The sequence below is a fragment of the Vanacampus margaritifer genome, chromosome 1 (assembly GCF_051991255.1).
Source record: "Vanacampus margaritifer isolate UIUO_Vmar chromosome 1, RoL_Vmar_1.0, whole genome shotgun sequence".
In the NCBI taxonomy this organism is placed as follows: domain Eukaryota; kingdom Metazoa; phylum Chordata; class Actinopteri; order Syngnathiformes; family Syngnathidae; genus Vanacampus; species Vanacampus margaritifer.
In genome coordinates this window covers 63,426,188-63,443,652 of record NC_135432.1, presented here as the reverse complement: position 1 = coordinate 63,443,652, position 17,465 = coordinate 63,426,188, and the positions used below count along the sequence as shown (strand labels likewise).

The following is a 17,465-nucleotide window of genomic DNA, read 5'->3' as shown; positions in this document are numbered from 1 at the left end:
TCATAACTCCAATTCCAAAAATGTAATATCAATTAGAATGTCATGTTTAAACTGGTGAGATCACATATAACATGGTATTGTCAAGGTAGACTTTAAATCAGAAAAAAAACTTGGAAAGGGATTCTTTCACATACCACTAGAGGGAGCCTGCATGCCACACTTTGAGAATAACAATCAACATCGACAGGCCCGCCCCCAAACATCAACTCAAAAGTCAAGGAGCATTCTGGGTACTGTTTCTGTTGATAAATAGAAACCAGTCACACCTCTCCTGGTAATCCAAAGTGGAGCAACCAACATGATCGCTTTGCTAATCCTCATCCTGCAACAGACTGAAGGTGAGAAACCAGGAACATCATCCAGGATAAAAAAAAATAAAAAATAACCCACATGGCATTGCTTAGTTAACACCGTGTGTGTTCTTTCCCACAGCCGCAGCAGAAGACACCACAACTGTGCACCAAACGCCGCCGTTCATAATAAAGAGAGTTGGGGAACGTACCGCCAACGAGCTTAGCTGCTCTCACAGCATCACAGATTACGATGTCATCCTCTGGTACAAACAAGGTCGGGGTAACACCATGGAGTTCCTGGGTTACCTCAATCAGAACTTCCCTGAGATTGAGAGCCACTTGACAGGGAAGGTTGACTTCACCGGAAATGGCAGACAACAGTCCGAATTGACCATCGACAACCTGACCTTAAACGACAGTGCGGTGTATTTCTGCGCAGCTAGCACGGTGCTGCATATTGGCCCTTCAGCCGTCACAAAACAAGCAACCCTTGCTTATCTGGGTTTAATATCAAAACCCAACACCTGTGGCACCCGCCTCCCTCGCTGGCATTGTGAATTCTCACCACCGTCTCACAAGGCAAAACGTCACCAAAATAGCACTGGGAAGTCAATACAATGGAACTTCTAGCTTGTAAGACAAAGAGAACATGTTGTGTATTTAAAGCACCAACTATCTTAGCCTATGCGTCGCTATATTAAAGCTAATGCTAACATAGGCAACGATGAACTTCTACTGTATGCAGCTGCGTTATCACCCTTTAAACAAGCAATATAACAGTACTCCGTCATATACTGTATTCTTTATTTTACTGCAAATAACATGAACCCCACTAGACTTCGAGGCAGGTAAGGTCAGCTACTGCAGGTATGAACTCAGTAGGAATTAGCCTCAATACTGCTCCTGGTGGTCAAACTGTGCACACCAAAACGAGCAACATGAGGTGCGTTGAATTGAATGAGAAATTATGACAAAATTCAAATATATATATTTTTTAGAGGAAGTTTGAACTCAGGCTGCCACACGACGATTACAGTATTTTAATTCATTTGTCGATCATATTATTAATTGATTACTTTTACCTTTTTACATTTTCATCCTTTTATTCAAAAAGTGAACATTATTTCAAATGGATTCCAGAAAACTTACAAACAAATTAAGTACGATTCAATTACTGGTTTGGCCCGTAATAAGTCAGAAAATATATATTTTTTTAAATGGTGATCAATGTTTTCCAAATGTTTTATTTTTATTCAACATAAAGATAGAAATCTGAGAATTGAGAACTTCTGCAATTTTTAATTAAATAAGCAATTATTTAAAAAAATATACATATATTAATTTGATTATCAATAAATTGTCGATTAATCACTTAATGGTTGCACCTGTAGTTGGAACATATTGGTATGTGCATTCAACGCATTACCAAAACGATCTTGATTAGCCTCGACCAACAGGGTGCGGCAAAGCACCCGGTAGCGACGGATTCCCTCCCGAATTGTCAAGGTCAGTGTGAGTGACAAAGTGGCGACTCAACTGAATCAACACAACAATGTCGACCACCCTGATTGGATTTCTCATCTTGCTTCCAAGTAAAAAAAAAAAAAAAGGTCGCCGGCCCATCCAGCTGGTCGGGTCCAGCCACGTGGGCAACGAGCCCGTCTACAAGCAGCGCGACACTCGCATAGTAATAAGTCGTGCGGACACGCAGAGAGGCTCTCGCAGCATTCACTCTGTCAGAGTGTCAGGCACAGGTGTGTACTTCTGCGCAACTAGCACACGGTGACACGCTAAGACGGCAAAGCGCTCTAAAAAAGCCTTGCTAGTCAACAAATGCAGCTAGGTCATAGGTGTCAAACCGCGGTCCTGCGGGTTTTGGAGGTTTTCCTGATGAGCTGATCATAGCTATGTTGAAGAACGGAAACATCCAAAACCTGCAGGACTGCGGCCCTCCAGGACCGGAGTTTGACACCTTTTGAGCTAGGCTAACTGCTCGGGAGCGCTTTCTTGGTTCATGGAGGATGATCAACACACGGGTGGTGCCACTTTGGATTCGAGCAACGCTTGTAAAATCGACACTAAATTTAATAGGCTTGAAATGAAATAAAACATTTCAACCTTTCAAAAATATTTTTTATAACTCTTCTGATCGACTGATAGCTAGTTGAATGATGCCTTTGTCTTCGTCTGTATCGCTTTTACCGGCACTAAGCAACGTTGAGGGTGTGGCGGGAACCCTGCCACACAAAAAAACTACAAATATGGACTCCTTCACGGCATACGTCACTTCCCCTTTTTCCCCACTCCTTACAAATACAGTCGATTTGAATATCTAGGCGTGATTGCGGCTCTTGAAAAGTTTTGTGTGAGGAGACAAAAAAAAAAAGAAAGGCCAACACGTCCTCATCAGACTTCCCTGATGGTTTCTTAGCTTCGACACAGGTGGCGTCCCCCAACTCATCGCTTTCACGTTGTCTCCAGACGAGCCACCAAGATACGATCTGTTTTGTGGCCGCGGGTACACGGGAGAAACCGTGCAGTGTTTTGGAGCAAAGCGCTAGCACTGTGGGTACAGGGTCACACGGTGGTACGAGCTCGTAGAGGGGCTGTGCAAAAACCTCCCTGCCTTACCTTGGTGTGACAAATATCCACTTTTTATCAGTATCACACTTTTGTTTGTTCATTGCGTGGATTTTTGTTTTACTGTCATGGAGGGAAAAAACATGGACTTTTTTAGGCTAATTTGTGGCCCTTTTAAAACCTCTTCATCCTCTGGATAGTCTGGGCATTGTTTTTTTTTTTTTTTTTTTGACTTTTGGTCAATTTAACTATGATACATAGGGTACACTAAATTTCCGCTTATTATGTGAAACTAGCTTTAGTAGGTCAAATTGTTACGAGAGGGCCAAACTTAAAAGTCCCAGTGGGAAAAGCAAAGGAACCATTCAGCCTCAAGCGGGAGCACCGTGTGAGCTACAGCAAGCCTGCTTACTTCGGACCCGGGACCAGACTTGCAGTTTTAGGTGAATACGTCTGCGTTTAACGTTAGTGCCGTATTATGTCATAATGCTTTGTAAAATTTAGTGCAGCATTCCATCCTGGATGGTTTGGTGCAAAGCACGTTCAGAGCTTTGCTTTGACACTGGAGCAACGCTAAGCGTTTTGGGTAGGAAATGTTTGTTTGTTTTTGTTTTTTAATGATTGTGTTTGGTTGCCTTCAGGAGCTAAATCGGAAAATCGATGGAATAATAAATGTGAAGAAGTTGTAATTTTTTTTTAATTCTTTTTAATTATGACATAGTCTTCGTTTAGCATGGGGAAGAGTTTTAGTCGTAGGGCAACGTCAATGTGCAATACAGCGTTGCTTACTTTGGACCTGGAACTAAATTGACCGTCTTGGGTAAGAAGAAAACATCACAATTAAAAATGTTTCCCATTTCGAGTGTGCATTCCTTTATAGACGTGATGAATGCAACGTACGCTCTTCCTAATAGTTATTGCTGAGGTAGTTTGTGCGATGTTCTTGAGCAAAACATTCTACATGTTTGCAGTGAATATGCTGTGAAATTAGCATAAAACATTATGCAGTGTTCTTAGGATAAAAGCAACATTCATCATGATAGGATTGTTAAAGAAATAATGTGATGTAGTCGATCAATTTGGTGTGATAGCGGTGTAAATCCGGTCTTGTATATCGATAGATATAAATAGAATATTTTACTAGCAAAATAAATTTCATTAGGGTGGACTATTAGTGTGAATTAACAGAAATCCTCTTTAGAAATCAATGGATGGATCAAAACCCAAAATGTTTACACATTGAAAAGTGGACTCAATTCTATTTCTGATCAAACAATCGAGAAACCAAATGCAAACCTGAATGTACAAAAAGTCCGAGTTTTGCTTCCGACACACTACCAAATGTGAAAAGAAGCTTAAGTGGACAAAAAAAAAGATGTGAAAAAGGGGAATCAGTTGTTTTCACAATGCGTCATTTAAAATGGTAGCGAATTCCGTTTCTCTGAACTTGTGGAGCGTATTAATGCAAGTTTTGTGTTTAAAGTTGGAAACCAAACTTCAATGATAAAAACAAAAATGTCTCCTAAGTTTAGAGTCACCAATAAGTCAATGATTGAAATTTGGTAGTAATCCACAAAATCTTGAGGAAAAGGAAACCGTTGTTGAAATTCCCAAAATGACCTTACATCAGCCGCTTCAAAACAATATGACGGTCTTCCTACAACCTTCCAGGCAAGCTGTAGCTTCTTGAGACTTTTTTAATGACAGTCTACCAAATTTGATTTTGCAAAGTGGCTTTTGAGGACACATTTCTTTTATTGCTCTAGATGGCTTTAACATGGTTGCTCTAAACCAAAATGGCAGACTCCTTGTGTCGTTTCGGGCTTGTGTTTTGTATACAGTGAATGATACAGTTTGTTACACTATTTTGTTCTGACGCTCGTTTATGTTGTGTGTAATTCCACTGTTGACCACTAGTTGGTGGCACGCTATTTTGTTTGACACTAAATTCGACTAAAGAAGAAGAATGACAAATTTCAGTTTAATGTCACAATCTTCTTCAATCCCACACTTTACGTCCACAGTAAGCAGAATTTGCTGGTTATTTTTATCATTAACATATTTGGGCATGATTATTAATGTATATTGTGTGGTGATAAGTTTGTTAGTTTGAAAAAAAAAATGCGATCTAGGCCCATCAGCTTGCTAGGCTTTTAATTTTATGCTAGCTAATGTTTACATCCCTATCTATATTTTATCTTCTTCTGTTCATGTTATTCTTAGGTGATCTTTAATCATTTGTTGATGATATTTCAAGAAATTGTTCAGTGTCCGACTTGCTGTTCAACTACTTCTATGTTGAACACTTCTGCTAAATAAATAGAGGGATAGGTGCAATATCTTTGTGTTATCAATAACTCTTAGTCTCGCTCAGTATATGTCTTAATATTTTTAAAAGTCTGTTTAAAGTCCTTACAATAAAATAAGTGCCCTAAATTCTATAAAAACTTCCTTAGGGTATATTTGATCGACTATTTTTCTATATCGTAGTCATGTTGCAAAGTGAACCAAACCAGGCTCCTTTGTTGTGATCAGTACATTTTGGCTCTTACAGAACCGGGTCGCAATCCCACGCCGCCCGCTGTTACCTTGCTCCCGCCTTCGCCAAAGGAGTGTCACAACCACAAGGACAAGCAAAGGTTTAAGAAGACGCTAGTGTGCGCCGCCACGGGCTTCTTCCCGGACCACGTGGGTATATCCTGGCAGGTCGCCGGGCAAAGCGTCACCACGGGTGTGGCCACGGACGCCAACGCCCTGCGGGATGGCGCATTCTACAAGATGACCAGTAGGTTGCGGGTGGCGGCAGATTTGTGGTTCATGCCTGGCAGGGCTTTTACCTGCACGGTCAGCTTCTTTGATGGGAAAAACACCACACTGCATTCCAAAACTGTGTATGGCATTCAAGGTAAAGAGTGACAACGGTAGCAGCTCTAAAGGTCGTTGATGCTTTATTAACTTAACTTTGTCTTGCAGCAGATGGAAAAGTGACAAGAGGTAAATATACGCTCTTGTGGCTGTAGTCAATCACTGTTCTACCACCTGGAAGTAACCTAATTAAAAATGTTCTATAAGTGGTCTATCTGACTAAAGTTTGTGTGACGTTTTTGTGCAGTGACATATTTGAGGGTGGCGCAGAGTGCCAAGCTGTCCTACGCCGTCATCCTGGTCAAGAGCAGCGTCTACGCATCTTTTGTCGGATTCTTGCTATGGAAACGTCAGGTTGTTCCTTCAAAACATGTTAAGACACAGAAAATATGCCATTTTGGTTTGTAGTGACCATTTTTAGCCCTCCAAAACTTTTTTTTTTTTTTTTTTTTGCCCCCAAATCCAGTTTCACCTGCAATGTAAAATGGAGTTTGGTAGACATGTCTATCACAATTAGACTCATCCAAAAAAAAAAGTCCTTAGAAAGAACAGGAAGTCTGCCATTTTGTTTTGGTAGCACCGTCTAGATTGTTCTTCCAAATTGAGCCCCAAAAGCTCGTTTCACTTAGCAGCCTGAAAATTGGTAGGTGTGAATGTCTGCTATTTTAGTTCAAATTGCTTATTTTTTGCTCAGTATCATCCTCAAAAATATTTTTTTTTAAATTAAGCCCCAAAAGTTAGTTTCACTTAGCAACATAAAATGATCTATTCATGGACCCACAAAAAAGTCAGGATGTCTGAGATTTTGGTTTGAAGCCGCCAGTTTAGGGTTATTATTACACACATTTCCATGTTAAAAAGCAAATTACTTGTATAGATTTGGCTAATTGCTACCAAATTTGAACCACCCACACTAGACTAAATGATGGTGCTACATTGTGAACATTTTTTGTTTTTGTTTTCAACATTACTGTACACGTGTGCCTTGAACGGCAGCAAAGTAAATGCCTTTGCTTTTGTTCTTTTTTTGTTTCAGGGTCAGATCGCAAAGCTGAACCCCACATAGTTGACTCGGGGCTGGCATAAAAGAGATTGGTGTGACTATAGCTTGGGGGGGAAAAAAAGAAAAAGCATTGTGGCTGTTGTGTTGCATGTGCAAAAGTATCTACGTGTCAGTTCCAGATGTAGGCGCTGTTATTTTGAAAGGTTAAATGGTGTTGTTCTTTGTTGAGTCAAATAAGGTTGCAGAAGTAGACGGGATGTGGTCACGATTGCGCACAGTTGCTGGGAAACGTCAAAGCAGAAACTTTCCACTTCGCCACAACCACCGGCTTTGCACGCCGGCTGCACCTGCACTCACCTCTTAGCAAAGTGCAACACAGTATTGCCATTCTATTCTACTTACAAATGAGCTTGTAAATGGTTGTGTTTTTATTTGCTTCGAGACGCTCGCTTCATCAATGCATTTCCATTGTAAAATAAATGTAAAAACGCAGCAATAAAGTATACAGTAATAAATCCAGATAATTGTTTATTGTTACTTATTATTAGATCAGTTCTCCATTGTGTCGAATTGAAAATAAAAAGAGATATAAATATTAATGAAAAATTGCAATTGTTTAATGTAAATGTGTGTTTGATTTTATTGTTAGAAGCATATAATTACACTGAATTTTATAGAATGAAGCATCATTTTTATTCTTTGTTAATTGTATTTACTTTTTAAAATTGCTTTTATTAGTTTAAAGTTATTGGTTTGGATAAAAACTACAGCTACTTAATTTCTAGAACTCTTTATCAACAACTGCAGCTGCAACAAAATGCTGGACATAAAAACATTAAACAAGTATTAAATAAAATGTTTTTTCATTAGACACACACTCCCCCAAAAACCTATGGTTTTTAACGTATTAATTTTCAAAAATGTATTTTACATTAGTGCACATTATGTGACTGTATTTCCGCATTGGTGTTATTTGGCTGCCACCTAGTGGCCGACGGAGAAAATGTCTCTTCAAGCTTAACTGTTGTACTGAGGCGCCACCTACTGGACTCATTCGTTAATGACAGCAGTGCCGATCACTGGTAGAAAAATGCAGAACTATTACTGCTACTACAATACTCTTTTAAATATCGATTATAAAATTATTTCTTTGGTAAATCCTAAAAGGTTGGGGGGGGGGGCGTTGATGAAATTATAGCTTGTCAGATTAGTTCACACATACGACTTTACTACATCATGCTAAACTTTTTCTTGATTTTTTTTGTTTACTTTGGGTTTTGGTCATAATATGCGTCAGCTATCAAAACGTTTTATAAAGGTATGACAGTTCTATTATACTATATCCAAGAGATTTCCAGTCCTGAGGTCAGTCTGTAGCCCATGCGTACGCATCTAGTGACGACAGTAGGTCTGATCATGATCACGTGACCTATCAAAGCCAATCAAACCGTTTAGCCACTGGAAGAGATTTGCCGGATTGATGACACAGTTTGCTTGTTCCAAAGTTTGGACAGCTGACTCAAAAAGCAAACATTTTAAAAATAAATGGAAGGGACGAGTGCATTTCCATTCTTCCGGAAGCCAGCACAAAATTATTGTTTCTTATGTTGAGAAAATATGAGATCAGCACTTCCAAAAACAAACAATCTAGTTTAAAGTTTCTCCACGCTGACACAGCACTCCCTCAGATCTGCCAACCTGCGCACGTCTGCAAAAAGTATCAACGCACGCCCTGCACGATTTACGTGCTTCACAAAAAAAGAGCCTTAATGTGCCAAGCAATGTGCAAAATCTCCCTGTTATGATTTACTTGAAGTTTGGCTTCATTTGCCTGTTCAGTGTTATTTCAAATTTAGCCCTGAGATGCCTGTGCTACTTAATTTTTAAATGTTATCAGACTTTCTTTTTGAGTTGCAGGTATCAAAATACTGTACAGTTTGTACTTTTGCATTTAGACGTGAACTGCTATAAGGGTTTAGATGTGAGTTTAAAAAGCACGTTTGTGTTTCGGGAATACATGTGTGTATTGTATTGTTGTCCTGCAGTGGGAGTGAAATATTAGTTTTTTAATTTCTGATAAATTATTTTCTTTATGGGCAACAAAATATCCTATTTGTAAAATCCCAAATAAATGAGAAAAGGAAATGTGCCATAACGTTGTGATTTTGTATAACTTGTCAGCTATGCAAATGGTAATATTTTGACCTTTGACCAGGGAAAACCGTTGCAACATGCCAGACATAGACGAAACAAATTTTCAAATGCTTCTGGATTAAAATAAAAATAAATCTAAATATGTATAACAGTATGATACCGGTATTCCCGTATAATAAATGCATTAGATATATTGATGTTCATGTCTGTAAGAATGTCAAAGAACGATTTAACTTCTCCCCCAGATTGTGATAGAGGGGGAAAAAACACATTATTATGAACCTTAGACTTCAAAGAGATTTACCAGCTTTGAGGAGAGCCCTTTTGTCTAAAGCTTAATGTGTTTCCAGATGCCCAGACCATTCTCTTAAAATGTTGATAAACTTTGTTTGGCAAAATAAGCACCATCATTATCTGAAAATTTTTTGAGCATTAATGAATATTTATTCAGAGGATTTTAAGCAATAATTGTCACGGAAATTAAGGAAGCATTCCACCGCCTCCAAACACACGCATTTATTTATTTATTTTTAGTTTTCTTTTCCTTTGCATCTTGGTTAAACGAACTGGAATAAGAACTATGACTTTGTTACTTGTAATGTACAGCATTTCAAATAGCATCTTTGGAGGAAAAGAAAAAAAAAGACCTCGCAGTGACAAGCGTACATTGACCGTCATTACCGTGTCAACCTTTATATTGAGACGTCAACAATTGTGCAACCTTTTTACGCATGGTTTACTGCACGTCATAAAAGACCAACGTTAATAATCGCAAACTACCTTCATTTGTGCAAGTTGACCAAGCGTGATGAAATATCAGTACTATAATCTAAAAAGAAACCACGATAAATAAATACTGTATATGCAAAAGTTTTTTGTTTTTGTAACTAAATAATGGAACCGTCGCGTCACCTTTCTACGCAACACCGGACCAACGTATCCGCCATTACGGCTTATAGCGTAGCCGAGGGCAGCGGTGAAACTGGACCAACATGGCCGCCGTGACAGTTCATTGTTAGACGGGAACAGGTGAAGTCATTATGGCCCTAAGGGCAGACGAGTGCAGCTTTCAAACTGGACCAACATGGCCGCCACGGCGGTGTCATTTGTAGACGGCAGCTGTGAAACTGGACAATCGTGTCTGCCATTATGGCTCATCATGATGTAGCAGCGGTGGTTGCCAAATGTAATAATAATAATAATATTAATAATAATACATTATTAAACACATTTCTTTAATGACCATTTCCACTTTAAAACGTAACTTTCGACTAACATTTATTAAAAGATGTTAAGGAAATTACAGTAAGAGCTGCTCTGAGCGAGACAATCAGTATAGAGGCGAATACGCTCATTGCTGTGTAGTGACATGTTTCATGTGATTGACGAGACAGAATCAGCATGGACGCAAATGTGATAATTGCTATAATGTGACATGTTTCACAAGATTGACGACACAAATATAGACGTTTAAATTGAACGTAATCGTGATTGTCACTTAAGTAATTACCTAAAAGTCAGCGAGGCTAACGATGCGCTAGGAGCTAGCATCTTAGCCACTAGCTAACTGTCACTTCAAACTTATTAAATTCGATCATAATGTTGCTTTCTGTCAACAAAATTAAGACAAAGCAATCATTTAGGAGGTTAATGGCGTGTTGTTGCGCACTGGCAGCCCAAGTGTTCCGTTAGGAACTATAATCCGACAAAATTTAAATGGGAAATCTTTAAACCTAAAGGTTGGGTGACATAACAAAGAGCTTTGATGGCTTTCAAGAAGCTTGTCGGGCTCATCTTGTCCTACCACGTTTGTGGGTGGACGTCCCACGCATCTCAGCAAGCAAGTCCAGCAGGAGTTCCACACTCCACAGGTTCGAGGAGGAACCTTGATGACAGCTGGTGAGTAGCACATCAGGTACAATGTGTCCTCTGACATCTTACTGTTTCTACTACAACTACTCATTTATAATGCATATACAATATTTTCCTACAGCTCTTGTTTTGGAACTCTAGAAGTAGTTTGAGTGGAATTTATAATGTACTGGTTCATATTTTTTATTTTAATTGTTGACATTATATTGAATACAAATCTATTCTTATATTTGCGCCATTGGTAGTGTAGTGGTTCCAGCTTTTGCTTTGGATCTCATGATTAGTGATAGTGTAGTGGTTCACATACCTGATTTATTACATCTGGTTGGTATTGTTTGTGTAGTGGATCTAAGAATTTTGTGGAGTGTTGCTTGGGAAATTAATTGTCAAATTTCAACACACCACTTGTCAATTTTTTTGTCAAATGACGAACATTCAGCAACAAATAATAAAACCCACTTCATTCATCCCATCGTTGTTTAAAAAGTTAGTGAGGGATACCGATACTGTCTGTTATGAACCTTTTATTCACTATACACTATGATGTAAAGTATTACGCAAAACATGTCATTCAAATGCCCCTGTAAAAGTCAACCCAAACTGACATTGCAATGTAGCAGAATGCAAATTTTAAAATAATAGCAATGGCTGCAACCTCTGTTTCATTTTGTTCTATGGGAGGCTTGATTTATTTATTTTTTAACATATTTAGTGAATGTATATTTTATTGTTTTATTTAGTGCCTGGATAAGATGAGGGCTTAAGTGCAGTCCACATGTTTACATAATCATTGCTTCATGAAACATGAAAAGTTGGCGTTTCCAGCTTATGTATAGAATCTCATGATTAACTTGTGTGGTCCACTTGTAGCATAATGGTTCACATAGCTGACTTGACTGCAACCAGCATGGCCACAAATCGCCATTCAAATGTTTTTTTGTTGTTGTTTTGCTGTCCCAGGAGATTTTAGGCAACAGGGAGTCAGGAGTGCTGCACAGCATGGATCACCGTCAGACGCAGCCCAACGACGAGGACGTCAAGTGGGACAAGTTGCTGGACAACATCCTGAAGTCGGCCGACACCATCCTGTGGGGCACCACATCTGCCAGCACCCCCTTGCCGGCGGTGCCGCCGCCGCCGCCGCCTAAAGAAGAACCGCATCCTATGCCCGTGACAGCTGCAGCCAGCGAGCACAACGGGGCGACAGACCTGCTGCCCCCGGCAGGCGATCGAGATCACCTGGAGCTGCTGATGGAGGGGGGGCAGCCCCCGGATGTGGACGATGACCTCTCCAACGTGCTGGATGACTTTTGGTTGCCCGACTACCTGGGCGGCCAACCGGGCCCTATCAGCGTCCAAGATCAGGTAACCAGATCCCTTTCACGCTTTCCTGCGTTTTGTTAATGGCTCTGATGCGACTAAGGCACCAAAAAATGGTAAGGAAAAAAATGTCCAGAATTAATGTGAGAACTTTATTATTTTTCATGTTCAATTAATACCCTTAAAGCACATTATTCCAATAGCTGTCGACTGAAGATGACATCACCTGTGCTGAGGAAGTAGTTAACGGCCAATCATGGCTCACCTGTTTTCTGGGTTTGGTCAGAAAACTGAGCCATGATTGGTCGTGACCTTCTTCCTCAGCACAGGTGATGTCATCTTCAGTCGACAGCAAGTGGCAAAATTAGTTTTTAAATATATTAATTGTTCATTAAAAATAATGAAGTTATCACATTAAATATAGACAAAATATGATCTTACTGTTGAAAATGGATCAATGATCAAGATCCTTTTGGGTTAGTCATTTACCCCCCCCCCCCCCAAATGAACACACATAACAACCCAAAATTGGGGTTTGTTTAAAAAGAAATATTTTAAAAAATATATATATATATATATATTTGTGGGTTATTGCCCCAACGTTTTGGGTTAATTACTGAACCAAAAAAAGTTAAATAACCCAAAACCCCTTTTTGGGATTATAGTATCCCAACTTTTTGTCGGGTCAAATAAAACCGCCACAAAACAACCCAAAATTGTGGTTTGTACAACAACAACAACAAAAAACTGAAAAATGTATTATTTTGTGGCATCTTAATTTGACCCAACTTTTTGGGTTATTTATGTAACCCAAAAAGTTAAACCCCTAACCCCACCCTTTTTAGGTTAATAAATATGGGGTGCAAAAATGTTGAGGCAAGTGAAGAACACGAGAAATAGTGGTTTGTATAAAAAAAATATACTTGAATAATTACTCCGTTTTTGGGTTATTAAACTTAAAAAGTTAAATAAACATAACTCAAACCAGCAAATACATCAACCCGAAAGTTGGTTATTTACCTGTTTTTTAAGAACGTGATAGTGAAAAAATTTGAGCAATTGGAACCCCCCCCCCCCCCCAATAAAACAACAACCAAATATTAAAAGCATACATATACCAGTTTCAAACTCATTATGGGACATTTAAAAAAATAAATGTCTTACATGTAAAGGTTCTCCAAAACTGTCCTTTCCCATTAGACAGGGCATCTGTGCCATCTTGCGTAATATTTGGGCTTATCAGAAAGAGTGCAAAAAAAAAGCAATATAAACGTTTCAAAAAAATATTTTTACCCTCCCACGCCTATTAAACACATTCAAACTCCTTAAATCAAATAATAAACATATTGAAACACATTCCAAGCATAAAATGTCTATAAAATGTACATTTTGTAGTGTAGATGTGCCCATGCGCTTCGGGCAATTGTTGACACTATCTGCCTGGAGCGGTCATGCTTGCCTTGCAAAGTTTCTGGTGCGCGTGTGTGTGCGTGCGTTTTCTCTCCAGGATGACGACGTCATGGTGATGCCGATGCACGACGGCGCCAACCAGCCTCTTCTTGGAAGGGTGTAAGTGTCAAAAACACTTTAAAAGGTCATACGTGAGGTCACGAAGCTTGTTGGTAGCGCAGCGGTTCAAATAGCTGACTTTGATTCAGCTGGCGTCAGAGCTGGATTTCCATTCTGAAATCTTGCGACTAGTTTGCGTTCATTTTCATGGAACTGGTGCGGGGATTTACATTCCATTGGATACTTGTAGTATAGTGGACCATATTGCTATCTAGGAATGTAACGATAGCTACAATATCGTGATATCGCGATGTTGAAATTGCCACAATATCGTCGTCGTCATGTCAAGATATTAAAAGCAGCATATCTGTTAAAAAGGTGAGGCTGTATTCCATTTGTGTAGTTCTAGCACCCTCTGGTGGTTAGTTTATTAGTGCAGCTTAATTAGGATTTTTTTGACCACTGGTGATTAATTATCCCTCATATAAATCAGTCATACCAGCAAATATATTAATTTTTTGGGCAATATCGTGAGTTTTACACAATATTGTGATTTTTTTTTTTTATATATATAACGCCAACCTCCCCACAATATTGTGATATTTATCGTATGGTGATGGATATCGTTATATCTCTATTGCTATCGTTACTATAGGGCCCGACCAATATGGATTTTTTTGTATATGGATCTTTAGAGGTCAACATCCATTCCCATATTTGGCAGAATGAAATTCCGATAACCGATTAATCAACTGATTATGTAAAAAAAAAAAAAAATGTGATGAATAAAATCTGGATTTTTTTTCCGGGGTCCTTTAATGCTTACAAAAGTAAAAATGTGAATTACGGGCATGGCATGTCCTTCAGTATTTTTTTTTTTTTTTTTGTGGTGTGCTTGAACATTATTATCTTTGTTGTAGTGTGTTACTGTGGGGGAGAAAATAAATCAATTTTCCTGTGTAAAGTCCACAAATTGTAAGAAATAGCATGTATTATAAAAACAGTCCCAGAATGTTTTTCAAAATATTTGATATTCAAATGAGCTAACATTCTTTATTTTGGACACTGCCTGTTTAAAGTCTACAGTGTGTATGTGTGTGTGTGTGTAGTAATAGCGAGATGATGTGTGGGGCGTCCTCGTCATCTGACTCCATGGAACCTCCCACTGATGCCACTCAGTCCATGTAAGTATTAAAAAATAAAATAAAAAATCAAAATCAAACAATCAGCTCCTGCTGTTCTCTTGACGACGTTTGTGTGCAGCAATAGCGGCAAAAGCCAATGTTACGGCCGGCCGGAAGGCAACCGGCCGTACGTCAAGAAGCCGCCCAACGCCTTCATGCTGTTCCGCAAGGAGCAGAGTCCCAACGTGGTCGCCCAGTTCAACATCACCAACTCCGCGGCGGTCAATAAAATCCTGGGAAGGATGGTAAAAGTACTCCTGAAATGCGTTTTCTTTTCATGTCACGGGGTTGACTGCTTTTGGCTTCCGCAGTGGAAGTCGCTGCCAAAAAAGCTGCAAGCCAAGTACTACCAGCAAGCCGAAGAGCACAAAATCCTCCACAGCCTGCAGCATCCAGACTGGTCCTGCACAGAAAACTATGTAAGATGTTTTTCTATATATGCATACATACATCATGTCTAAATAAATGATATAGATGCATTTCACTTTTTGTCCGAAGATGGCTGCCGATTTGGCCAAAGTTGCGTTCAAACGTCAACGCATCATGTCATGTGCTTGTAGTTATAGCGCGCAACATAGCAGCACAATATCCATTTAATTTTTTTATTTTTTTTTTACTGGACAGTATAATGCTATATAGTGCTATGTTTCCTACTTAAAAAAATAAATGAAAATTGTAGAAACTGGTCAAAGGCTTTTCCATTCATTTTAATGCGGAAAGCTGATTTGGTTACAAAATGAAATAAACTCAACTTAAGGTAGTACTGTTACTCTTGACAATATAATAAAAAATGTTCATGTAAGGTGATAATTCTAGGAAATATATATATATACATTTTAAAATAATTAAAAAAAATTAAGAACTGATCAAAGGCTTTTCCATTCATTTTAATGGGGAAAGCTGATTTGGTTACAACATGAAATAAACTCAACTTCAGGTAGTACTGTTATTCTTGAAAATATAATATAAAATGTTCTTGTAAGGTAATAATTCTAGGAAATATTTATATACATTTTTAAATAATTAAAAAAAACTGATCAAAGGCTTTTTAATTTATTTTAAAGGGAAAAGCTGATTTTCTTACAAAACTAAATATTCAACTTCAGGTAGTATTGTATTATGACTTTATACTTGACATTAAATATAATAGAAACATTTTCTTGTAAAGTGATAATTATAGGAAATATTTTATTTGAAAATCTTTTTGAAGCAAAAAAATATTTTTTAAAAATCATATATACGACTTACGTTCTTGAAAATATTAAAAACAAAATCTTGTACATAGATTTTCTTCGAGATAAACTTTTTAAAACAAAGATAATGCAAAAAAAAAAAAATCCTAAAACTGCAGCACACAAGGGTGTTTTTTTATTTATTTTTGGTAGAGAGTTGCTATATATATGGGTGCGTATTATACACAGGATTTTTACGGTACTCATTTTTTTTTGCATTTGAATGACAGTGTCGCCTGTACAGTCAATGGCATCTGTTTGGCACAAAAATGCCTCTAATGAGTTTCGTTTGTGTGTGTTAGGGCAAAAAGAGGAAGCGCGATCGCAGCAGGCACAGCACAAGCAGCCCAAGTAAGTCATGTGATCTACATCCGCTGGCGTAACATGACTTACCCCTGAACAAATGTGTGTTGTCATCTGCCCCCCTATTCACCCATGCAAAAGAGTCCCTAGAGGACGTGGCCCCGGTGGTGGAACACTGCTGCGCCGGCGTGGGCAACGTCCCCGGCAACGACACGCTGTGCCATCACTACCACAAGAGCATCGTGGGGGAGACGCACACATACGCGCACACGCGTGGCTCCTGACGAGCACCTCGGATCAGTTTCACGCTCCCCCTCAGCCAGAACATCAGGTACCGCTCCACACAGTGTTCAACAGTAGCATTTTGTTGAGATTTTTTTTTATGTGAAAATTTATTGGAATTAACAAGCCTTAAAAATGTCCAACTTTTTAAAAAATAAAAAATACACATTTTTGTCCAATAAACCATATTGTCACATTTAAAATAATTAAAAGTATTTTTTTTGATTGATGATTACATTTTTGTGTTTCCTGAAAAGTCTGGAAAAAAATGATTTAGGAGATTATTTTAAGGCGTCAATATGCAGTTTGTGCCTTTACTTTAAAGTTATGAATGGCAATGGTCAATAGGGGGCGCTAGTACACATGCTTGTCACCGTATTATATTCCTTGGAGATTAAAAAAAAAACAATATTCATAGTAGAACAAAAGTATCCATCATGAGTTCACAGTTCAATTTCACAGGTTTGGTTGGCCAGTTAACTCTTAAGTGTACGACCACTAGATGGTGGCACAGTTACACAATGTAAATTTGAAAGAAGAACAAAAAAGGAAGTAATAAATGTGTTTTTCATGTGTATGTGAAGGACACGCGGTGGAGTTCAGGAGGAAGACACTTTGATCCGAGACACGTTCACGAGCGGTGCTGGACACTCACTGCTGTTCTCTGTTAGAAGATAAACATGGCGGCATCTGCAGGAACAAAGGAAGAAATGAATAAAAATATTTTCATAAGCCACTCAATACTTTTTCATTACATCAATCACACTTATTTATAGCAGTCTCATGACCCGAAGTTTCAAACCCACAACCTTTTGAATGCAAGACTTAATTTTGAGGGGAGAAAAAAAAGCATTGTCTCATAAATAAA

At 38.6% G+C, this 17,465-nt stretch overlaps 2 protein-coding genes across 3 annotated transcripts; both read left to right on the top strand.

Annotated features, from left to right (window-relative positions):
• The first annotated feature begins 16 nt into the window (after positions 1 to 16).
• On the top strand, positions 17 to 7,343 carry LOC144046844 (M1-specific T cell receptor beta chain-like). Its single transcript, XM_077560048.1, has 7 exons — positions 17 to 338; positions 433 to 740; positions 3,630 to 3,693; positions 5,428 to 5,778; positions 5,847 to 5,867; positions 5,986 to 6,092; positions 6,775 to 7,343. The coding sequence occupies exons 1-7, from the start codon at positions 299 to 301 to the stop codon at positions 6,802 to 6,804; spliced, it is 921 nt and encodes a 306-aa protein (XP_077416174.1). The 5' UTR covers positions 17 to 298; the 3' UTR covers positions 6,805 to 7,343.
• A 2,347-nt stretch (positions 7,344 to 9,690) lies between these two features.
• Positions 9,691 to 17,333, top strand: LOC144046769 (uncharacterized). Of its 2 annotated transcripts, none has more exons than XM_077560045.1 (9): positions 9,691 to 10,810; positions 11,728 to 12,132; positions 13,595 to 13,656; positions 14,706 to 14,780; positions 14,860 to 15,025; positions 15,092 to 15,199; positions 16,315 to 16,363; positions 16,457 to 16,646; positions 17,182 to 17,333. In XM_077560045.1, exons 2-8 carry the CDS (start codon positions 11,767 to 11,769, stop codon positions 16,597 to 16,599), a joined length of 969 nt encoding a protein of 322 aa, XP_077416171.1. In that variant the 5' UTR covers positions 9,691 to 10,810; positions 11,728 to 11,766; the 3' UTR covers positions 16,600 to 16,646; positions 17,182 to 17,333. The 2 variants fall into 2 exon arrangements, with proteins under 2 accessions (XP_077416171.1, XP_077416170.1); XM_077560044.1 differs by having other exon boundaries at positions 9,693 to 10,794.
• The last annotated feature ends 132 nt before the right edge of the window (positions 17,334 to 17,465 follow it).

Excerpts from the sequence above, each read along its gene's own strand:
- LOC144046769 (XM_077560045.1), top strand. The coding sequence starts at position 11,767 with ATGGATCACCGTCAGACGCAGCCCAACGACGAGGACGTCAAGTGGGAC. Across the intron at positions 12,133-13,594 it reads CTATCAGCGTCCAAGATCAG|GATGACGACGTCATGGTGAT; the intron begins GTAACCAGATCC and ends TTTTCTCTCCAG. Across the intron at positions 13,657-14,705 it reads CAGCCTCTTCTTGGAAGGGT|TAATAGCGAGATGATGTGTG; the intron begins GTAAGTGTCAAA and ends GTGTGTGTGTAG.
- LOC144046844 (XM_077560048.1), top strand. The coding sequence starts at position 299 with ATGATCGCTTTGCTAATCCTCATCCTGCAACAGACTGAAG. Across the intron at positions 741-3,629 it reads ATTTCTGCGCAGCTAGCACG|GGCAACGTCAATGTGCAATA; the intron begins GTGCTGCATATT and ends TTTTAGTCGTAG. Across the intron at positions 5,779-5,846 it reads AACTGTGTATGGCATTCAAG|CAGATGGAAAAGTGACAAGA; the intron begins GTAAAGAGTGAC and ends TTTGTCTTGCAG.